Here is a 10,198-nt window from a genome sequence, read left to right as displayed (position 1 = left end):
ATTCAACCGTTGCCTTGTCCACCTGGCAGTTAACTGGTTTGTGTCAAGTTTTCTAATACAGACCAACTTTGATGGCTTGATTTGCTAACTTGGCTCTGGTTAAACTAATTAGTGTTTAGCTGCCCAGGTAAATGCTATCTTCTCCACAGGATGGCACCTGATGCCGTTAACTCTTCAACCTTTGTTCTCTATGGCATAAATGATCTGTGTCCAGAGTCAAAGAGCAACAGAAATGGGATCTATCTACAGAGAAGTCTACAGGTCTCATGATGATAGGGTCTCATGACCCAGGGATTTATGCAGCTGCCATTCTAAGTAAAGCCACACTGATGGTCGGAATGAAGGCAGAAACATTAAGATTAATCTGATAACTTTATTTAATATTTACCATTCAGCAGCAATCAACATGAACATCTGAACTAACAGAATCTCTTGAAATGTTCTGCTATATAGCTGCTTTAGAAATACACTCACATGATAAAGTCAACTATTCACTGCCAAAAAAAAAAAAAAAATGGCTTCAAGAGCAAATAACACTGATTTATTCTGTGCCCAAGCACTAGTCAAGAAATCTACTAAAGTACACAGGAGAAAGAAATCAAAGAGGCTTTGTTATCTTATGCATGTCATCTTACTTAAGGGAAAGATTTTACTTCCTTAAAACAACAGAAACATGGAGCTTCCTACATACATGTATATGTGCATGTATATATAGATTTTAGGATGTGATTACAAACACAAAGTGTTATTATCAAATGCAAATGCTAGTTCCAGAAATTTCTAACTGCAAAACCTGCAAGATACAAAGCTAAAATTCATATGTTCCTTTCCTCAATTATGAATACTTTCACTAAACATAAATATTTTTTACATATATTAATTTTCTGACATTCAAAATTGTAAAGTCAATATGGCAGAATTATTGTTAAAAGCACATATGTACAAATATTTTCCATACATAAAGTATTTGGCATAATTATAACAATCATACTGCATCCACAACTGTTTGCTTTTATTTTTACTTTTTTTTACACATAATGGTATCTCTTATTAAAATTAACCAGTTATGTACAAAAATACTTGAACATTTATTATAGAAAACCTCTATAACCAGCCTCAACAGCATATACCTGCTGAATGGTTTCATTAAGAGAATATAAAAAAGTGGTCACTGCCTTCCAGGTAAGCTATCAACAAAAACAAACACAACTAAACTAAGATGAGCTTCCCAACAAAAGAGGGAAAGTATTTAACAGCGTGATTTAAAATACAGCTCATATCTATTGTCAATCGAGTGTTATAAACAGTCAGTAAAAGAAAACAACAAAGATAAAACATACATTACTACAAACAAGGTGCTTGTTCACGCTCCTACAGCCGCCGCATCCGCGTGTCTACTCTACCCCCATCTAAGATGCTACGTCGTCATATCCATGCTAGAATGGTCCACAATCCTCCACTTCCAACAAAAGGACCGTGGGATGAGCTGAGAGGCTAAACTATCCTGGTAAGTACAGAGAGTTGGAGGAATTCTTTATTTTATGCAGGATTGAACGTTAATGCCCTCACCTTCTCCAAGTCCTTTTAGCATTCAATCATGTTAATATATTTTCACAAAGGTTTTTGTCTTCCTTCACACTATTGATTTAATACTGTCCTGTATTGATTCCCAAATCCTTGTTAATGGGACACAGTAATTTGTGTCTATTTAATCCTTGAGCGTCTGCTCTTCATCACTGACACGTTTTATATAGGAAATCATCAAGTAAGGAAGCACAAAATTCAAGTAAACACTTCTCCTTGGGTCTTTTGCTTAATCTAGCTGATTGGAACTCTGCAAGCAATTTGCACCTTGAAAAGTAATACAGTAGATAGCATGGTGCCAGGGCACTGAAAGATTTAGCAACCGATTCACAAAACAGGGTTAAAGAATGCAGACAGGGTCAGACGGCAAAACAACTTCCCGTCCCAATTCTTGCAACCCTTCAGTATCTCGTCCTACCGGCCTGCTTTACCCTTTAATTCTGAGGATGTGCCCTCAACATTCTGCTCAAGGGGAGAGCCAAACCCATCCCCTTAATTACTAGTCTCTGAAGGAAGGGCTGTGGTGTTAGGATGTGCACAGACACGATCAGCTTTCTCAGAGTATCAAGTATTCAGAAAAGCGTATACAACATCATCACGCATGGTATTGCTTGACAATATTGTATTGGTTTTAAGATTAAACTACGTAAAAAAAGTGAACATAAAAAGGTACAAAAGGAGTCTTTTTCACGACTTACCACTTTCAAATGAGAAACATTTTAATGAGACTCAGCCATACTTCATGTAACATCTGGCGTTTTAGATCAGTAACTTTTAATATTGTGCAACATTATATTAATAAGCAAATTAAATTCCATTCATTTAAAGGAAGGTCTGAGTAAGATATTAAAGTGCCTACACTAAATGTCTTCTCAGCGGACTTTGTAAACGGCAAAGAATTCATCGCAGGTACATAGAAAAGTGACTTAGAGCTGAGACACCTTGCGGGGCAGAGGCCGGGGCCTTGGGCCGGGCTCAGTCCTTCGGGTCCCATTCTCCAGGTGGCTGGATCGAGCAGCCAAGGGCTTGGGGGGCAGGGCAGGTGGCTCGGAGGTGACAGGGATGGAGAGGCTGTGAGGTAGCGGGACAGGGCGCCGCAGAGTCCGCTCGTAGACGCTGTAGGGGGGCGGAGTTTTGCTCTCCTTGCGTACTGGCTCCTCCGACCCGCTGAAGCTGGGCATGGGCATGGGCACGGGCATGGGCATGGGCACCGGCCCCGGCACCGACTGTTCATTTGCCTGGTTTTCAAAGCCTGAGGTTTCCGACGTGCTACACCGGCTAAGCGACGAGATCCCACTGCTGTAGCTGCCCGACAAAACCGGGGAGTTTGAGCTCAGTCCTGGGGAGTTGTACTCCACTGGAGATGGGGTGAAGGACTGTACGGAGCCCTGCTCCCACCACAGGCGGGGTAATGCGAGAAGAGAGACTGCTGTTAGAGATGTTTCCCCAAACCCATCTGATGAAGCCCTAGTCTCCAGCGCCCACCCACTGGGTGGCTGTACTTGTAGACTTAAGGAAGCGACTATGACCCTAATCCAACTTGACTGACTAGTTTCTGTAGTAGGAAGCTTAAAGGTTCTTATTAATAAAATCAAACCTGAGGCCAGTTATTGGGGTCAATGCTGGTAGATCAGAAAGACAGAACAAGCCACAACTATCTCACCTCACCGGATCCTCAGCTGGTCTTGTCTCCTCAGACTGGAGACCTCTGAGTCTTCATCCAGAATGAATCTCAGCTGAACTGTATTGCTCCATAGCCTGAATGCTTAACCAGCCAAATGCTTAACCAGCCAAATCTTAACCAGCCAAATTCTTCTAGTTTCTGGTCCTCACGCCTTATGTATCTTTTTGCTTTCTACCACCACTCCCTGGGATTAAAGGCTGGCTTTCTGGGATTAAAGGCGTGTGTCACCATGCTTGGCTATTTCCAATGTGGCCTTGAACTCATAGAGATCCAGAGGGATTTCTATCTCTGGAATGCTAGGATTAAAGGTGTGAGTGCCACCATTTTCTAGCCTTTGTATCTAGTGGCTGTCTGTTCTCTGACCCCAGATAAATTTATTAGAGTACACAATATTTTGGGAAACACAATACCGCCACAAGTTTCCTTATAAAGACCTTGGATTTACAGGGAAATCTGTAATCCAGGCACACAGAGCAAAGACCACGTGAACCCACAGAGAGCAAGTGCCCATCAGCAAGCCCCAGAGAGGAGATGTAGACAAAGTCAGCCAACGCCTCTAGCCTCCAGGACCGAGGGAGAGCATATCATCTACACCACCCAGCCTGTGGTAGTTTATGATATGGTAGTTTATGATAGTCTAAACTAAGAAATGCCAGATTTAAATTTAAGTCTCACCCAGTTCACTGCCTGCTAGACAGATAAGAAGAGGCTAAGAATAACTGGCAAGAGGATTTGGAGGTGTACCATCAGTCCTGTCTGAACCAGCAGGAAAGGGCTTTGAGGGCATGGCTTGGCCATGTGTCATGACTGCCGGTCAGGGTACGGAACCACTTGAGGCCAGGTGACTGGGACCTTCTTCCTACTGGAGAAGAATCCCCACACCTGAGTCTTCTGTGAGTCCCCAGACACTGGAGCAAAAGCTGCAAACCAGCAGCGTTTGGACTTTTGCCTGAGATATTAGTTGTTTCATCTGCCATGTTTTTAAAAAGCCCAATTTAGTTGCTAGTTTTTAAAAATAGGAAAATTTCCACATAAAGCTGAGATTTATGGCATTTCATAAGGAACTAGACATCTGCCACAACAGCCCACTTTTTCTTGTGGAAGTAGGCTGAAGCTGAGGAGGGTTGTTTCCTTCAGGTGGGGGTATGGGTACCTGAACATAACTATAGCCTACTCCTCCACATGGCGACCCAGCCAGCCTCCTTCATCTGGTGTTAGCTCTCTGGCCATATTAGCATCTGAGCTTCCTCACCTCCCTATCCCCATGTCCTAAGGACTTGTAAGGAATCCCAGTGACCCAGTGAGTAGGCTCTACTGGGAAATAGAGTAGGCTGCCTGTGACATACTCTTTGGGTATTTAAGCCCTATTAGCATGTTAAAAACAAAACAAAACACCTCAATACATATGTTTAGTCAGTGTTTTCTAAACATATGTGATAATAAGTCTTTCTTTTTCTTACTTATCACCTAAAGTCTTCAATGATCTATAGAACACATTTTGCTATCCTAGGCTAACTTAACCTTGATGTGTGTGTATGTGTGTGTGTGTGTGTGTGTGTGTGTGTGTGTGTGTGTGTGTGACTATCTATGGATATGTGTGTGCGCGCGCGCGCACGCGCGCCTATCTATGGATGTGTATGTGTATACGGATGTGTTTTTGTGTGTGTATGTGGATGTGTGTGGTGGTATTGTGTTCCCCAAAATATTGTGCATGCTAATAAACTTATCTGGGGTCAGAGAACAGAAGAGCCACAATATTAAACATAGAGGATAGGAAGTGGTAGCACATGCCTTTAATCCTAGCATTCCAGAGGCAGAGATCTACCTGGATCTCTGTGTGTTCAAGGATACAGCCAAGCATGGTGACTCATGCCTTTAATCCCAGAAAGTGAGCATTTAATCCCAGGGAGTGGTGGCAGAAAGCAGAAAGATATATAAGGCGTGAGGACCAGAAACTAGAAGCTTTTAGCTGGTTAAGCTTTCAGGCTTCTAATAGCACAGTTCAGCTGAGACCCATTCTGGATGATGACTCAGAGGCATCCAGTCTAAGGAAACAGGATCAGCTGAGGAATTGGTGAGGCGAGGTAGCTGTGGCTTGTTCTGCTTCTCTCTGATCTTCCAGCATTCACCCCAATACCTGGCTCAGGTTTGTTTTTATTAATAAGACCATTTAAGATTCCTGCTACATGTGTGTGCATGAAAGTTGTATGTATGGATATGGATGTGTGTGTGTATGCAAGTGGATATGGAAGTCGGAGGTCGCTGGGTGTCGTTCCTCAGGAGCCATCCACCTTGTTTTTCTCAGACAGTGGTTCTCCCTGGCCTGAAGCTTGCCAAGCAGGTGAGGCTGGTGGCCAGGCAGCACTAAGGATCCTGACTCCATCCCGGGCACTGGGATGGGCAGCGCCCACCACCACAGCTGCTTTCCATGTCAGTTCAGGGGACTGGACTCAGGTCTTCATGCTTTCAAGGCAAGCACTTTACTGACCGAGTTACTTCTTCAGCCCCCAGCCTCTCTTTTAAAAAGAAATAATGCAGTAGGCACAAATCCTCCCATTTAATAGGAGCATATAATTAAGCATGGTGAGTTATGAGATCCAAATTCACCGGTATCTTTTTCCAAAAAGAGATCTCATATTCAAAATAAGACAGGTAAGTTCAGTCGTCTGAAAAGGGTCAATCCTAATGCTTTGGGGGGGGGGCACGGACGGACACCACCCTAAATTCTATCAGGTAAGATATTTAAGTTCATTCTAGTCATAGAAAAGCTTGAAACTTGGGAGTAGTGTGCCCTCTAACGTAACCTGGGAGTTACAGCACAAAGTATGATCTCCCTCTCTCTCTTATGCCCTTCAAGCTCCATTTAAAAAGACATGTTTACGAGGCTGCCTCTGGCCAGGAGGACTACATGCAGACCCGTCCTAGGACAGTACAGACCAGCTTGCTAACTAGAGCTATGTAACCGGTGTGTGAGCATTTTGTAGCAAGGCTTCCTTATTCCTTAAGAATTTAATCTCTCCATTACTTACTGTCTTATTTGTACTCTGTAAAATGGAATTGAAAAACCGCAGACGGTAATTCCATCACAACGTGTGGGAGTGCTTTGAGGTTTTATAGACACAAAGATGTGGAAGAGCCACGACGCTTTCCTCCCTCACATCAGGGTGATGACAAGCAGTGGTTTCCCAAGCAAACGCTGTCACGTGGACTGTATGATAACAGCTGCACTGCAGAGTGACAGCAAAACTAGAAAATAATTTGCACTTCCCAGAAAAGTTTTACATCATGAATTTTGGCAACAAAAATCAAGTCACACTTCTTAGAGTTTTTCTCCTTTTTTTTTTTTTTTTTGGTGGTATGTCTCTGTTTCCATCAGCGACTGTCTTGAGCAGCATGGATGCAGGGGGTCCCAACCTGTCCCAAAGTGTGGCGACTAATTTGTCTTTTCATCTCAGCTAGCACTGTCTTAGCAACACAAAGGGCACAGGTGTGGAAGGACCATCCCTTCAACGCTCATGGCAAACTCTTGTTTGTTTCTGGGGTGGTGTTCTGAACACTACCCTTCTCCAGTGTGCTGAGCGCCTGCTGGCCAGTCTACCGGAATCTGCATAGAGGCTAAATATTATTTGTCTTCAAGAGGGATGTGCATGCTTGGAGATGTTAAACACCCTGTATTTATATACCATATGACCTTTAAAGCTTCCGGTTTGTTCTCCACAATGTTTTGTCTGTTTTTCCATTTTTACCACCATGTATTCCATGTTCAAGTATGAGTTTGTAATGTGAGACATTTTTAGTACAAAGGGTTAAGAGGACAAGTTGAGTTTGGCTTTGTCAAAATGGATGGGGTTGATGATAAAAACCAGAAAGCTACAGAAGAGTACTTAGTAGACCTCAATTACTGGTGTTCAACCTAAGTGTTTACACATATGTGATTGATGTGTTTCTAGTCCAAAGACTAAGTCAAAATATCCTAGGAGTTACTCTGAGACTCTGTTTTTCTTATTCAACAGATTTGCAGACTATAGTTTGTTAAGTTCTCATTGCCACTATTTGGAGAATTAAACTGCTACTATTACTTCTAATAATAATAATAATAAATAAACAAATAATTGAAAACAACAGTAACAAGCACCCAAGAGGACTGCATTCTCGGGCAAAGCTTTCCAAGGGGAAGACCAGGCTGCTCTCTCGTCCATTTTCCTCCCTTTCTGAGATAGGTCCTTGTCTTGAATGTAGGGATGAAAGCACCTTTAGACGTACTTGGGGTAAGACTTCAAGGACAAAGGAACCAGGATAAAGGGCCAATCTTTGGACCCAGTCTAAGGACAGGCTTGTACCTTCAAAGGAGACCGTCCAGCAGGTGATGGGGATACTGGTGTTGTGTGTCTTGCTGGAGAAGCTGTAGATGGAGAGAGAACATTTTAATTAAGAAAAACCAGAGGGCCGCACATGCCCTCAATAAGTACAAACCCTGGCAGATGAGTGAGAGCATCAGGATCTCCTCAGCAAGGGAAGAGGAAAAACTGAGAGGAGAAACTACGTGATGCCTGTCTAGAATAGATTCCTCACAGAGGATGGTGCCACTAAGACACGGGCCAATTAGTAAAAAACTATGCATGCATACACAATGCCCTGACTAGAATGGTATGGCCCCAAACTGCTTCAATGGCCTTTCCTTTTCCTTTTCTGCTGACAAGGTTTCATGTAATCCAAGCTGGTTTTGAAGTCTGTATGTATCTGTGGATAACACTGAACTCCTTATTCTCCTGACTCTACCTCCTGAGTGCTTAGGTTATGGGTTTGTGCTATCACACTTGGCTCTAATATCCTTCTTATATCCGGCAAGCCAAGATGCTTTTCATCACTCAATCTCCTTATCTCATAAAACGCTTCTGGTGTGAAGTGCCAGGAGTCTTTGGGAGATCGCTGCTGTCTTTGACCTGAGCAGCAATGGGAACATTAAGGCTACCCAGGCAGCCTCGAACAGGCCCATAGAGATACTCAGAAAGCCTTCTCTTTCACCCTACCTCCCAACATTCCCAATGCAGATGGAAAGCTTGTCCACGTCAATACAAAAGGTGAGCAGCTTCCCATTGTTCCTCTAACATCTGTCTGGAGGCCTTCCCTCGGTCCCCTGACTTTCAGGTCTCACCATCATGGCAAAGAAGAGTGACCCCTGCTTCTCCTGGGTTCTCAGGTCTGATATCTGGGCCCCAGCATGGGAGGCAGTGATGCTCTATGTGTCCTTATGGACCAGCTCTTGCTCTCTAGACTGTAACTGCATAGCATAAAAACAGCTTGTGACACAGTCAACAGGGTGAGGGCAGGCCATCCTTCCCAATTGCACACAGTGACGTTGGCAAGTGTAAGCTGTGGTCCTCCGTGATGACCTGCCACTCTTCCAGCCATCACACTGAGGTTGGGGACTCACAACAACCTACAGAAAAGCTGCAAGGAAGAACGACAGACAGCTGCACAGCCCCACAACACGGACCACAGACGATGACATCGGGACAGACCGTGAGAGCAATCAGTACCGAAGGGAGAGCAGCCCTGCCAATCAATCTACTCGGAAGGAGAAGGGTCATCGGGCTGTGCGGAGTCCACTATCACACTGCAGGGTTGGGTAGCCTCAGCCCTGCATGCCAGCTCCTAACATCAGTGCTGGCTCTCTGCTCCCACGTGTTGTGAGTACCGAGTAGGTTTCTTGTGTGTACAGAGAAACCAGCCCTGGTGCGGGCTCCATGTTGGCTGCTACTGTGGCAGAGGTCAGTGCTTCCTGTTGTTTTTGACTCAGTCTCAGACAACAGCACAGTCCTGGCCCCTAGTGCTCATTCTCAGAGCTACATGCCTAAAAAAGGTCCATCAGCACCATTGTTGTCGAATGGGAACTGTCCCAGGAGACCAGATAGCACTGAGAATGTTCATTCCTTCGTAAGAACTATCAATCGTATTGTTCCTTAAAAATGCCTTTCAAGTTCCCATATTCAGGGGGGCACAGCCAGGCCTTTAAACTAGAGACTGCCTGAATGTATGTGTACCACCAATGAAATACAAATAATTTGGCTAACGAGACCTCATTCCCACCGTCAGACTGACACACCAATGCAGATGATTAATAAAATCTAAGTTATTCCTCGTTCTGTTGAAACCTCTCATGTGCTATCCAAAGGATGAGCAGCTGCAATGTAGCAAGTGAAACAGGAATGCCCCGTCTAGAAAAATCTGCCAAGAAACCAGCACCACATTCTCTTCGGTCTTTAGGCCAGCTATGCCTGCAGAGCTCCAGCAGACACAGGCAAGTGCCGACAAGATCTGGTTACTGGAAAAAGCAGTCAGTTAAAAGTGGGTGGTCTCTCTTAAAACTGCCCCCCATGGAGGTCACCAAGCCAGTGGTGTGTTCAGACGGAAAGCTGGCCTTTTCCCACTAGAAACTCCTAAGAGTCAGCTCTGCCTCTGTGTTTCTCCTAGACCCAGGGCCAGGCTGGAAGTTCCCCAACCATTTTCAGGACTCAGATGCTCGTGAGTAGGAGACTCCCAGGATTGGCCTGGTAAAATGCTGGCTTCGGCCTCATGGCAGGAGTATAATCTCCGGGCCCAGGAGACCTGAGGTTGGCTTGAGCATGTACTTCCTGAACCGCAGTTACAAGAGATGCAGGTTCCCGCATCAGCCCTGTGAGCCCTGCCACTGGCTGGATACAGAGCTCCCAGAGCGGCAGACAACTTAGGATGTCAGAAGTCGCTCAAAGCCACCGTGAGTTGGTTCTTATTTGGGTCAGCTGACACACTGATGTCATTGCTGAAGATTCAAGAAAGCAGTTGAGTTAGCAGGGATCGGTGCAAGCGAGGCTCAGAGGAAGTGTGAGTGGCCAGGAGCAAGAAGGGTTGAGCGTGGTCATGGCGGAGAGGGCATGCTCAAAGCCTACC

General features: G+C 44.6%; 1 protein-coding gene across 4 annotated transcripts in view; it reads right to left on the bottom strand.

The window, feature by feature from the left end:
* Positions 1 to 353: 353 nt before the first annotated feature.
* Dock4 (dedicator of cytokinesis 4) overlaps positions 354 to 10,198 on the bottom strand; it is a 409,351-nt gene continuing 399,506 nt past the window's right edge. For all 4 annotated transcript variants that reach the window (XM_028872268.2, XM_028872271.2, XM_028872270.2 and 1 more), the window contains 2 exons: positions 7,609 to 7,670; positions 354 to 2,972 (listed from right to left, as the gene is read on the bottom strand). In XM_028872268.2, the coding sequence (XP_028728101.1) occupies positions 2,511 to 2,972; positions 7,609 to 7,670 (524 nt within the window). In that variant the 3' untranslated portion in view covers positions 354 to 2,510. The remainder of the gene's footprint in view (positions 2,973 to 7,608; positions 7,671 to 10,198) is intronic.

The sequence above is a fragment of the Peromyscus leucopus genome, chromosome 14 (assembly GCF_004664715.2).
Source record: "Peromyscus leucopus breed LL Stock chromosome 14, UCI_PerLeu_2.1, whole genome shotgun sequence".
In the NCBI taxonomy this organism is placed as follows: Eukaryota; Metazoa; Chordata; class Mammalia; order Rodentia; family Cricetidae; genus Peromyscus; species Peromyscus leucopus.
The sequence above is the reverse complement of the archived record's forward strand: the minus strand, read 5'-3'. Positions and strand labels throughout refer to the sequence as shown.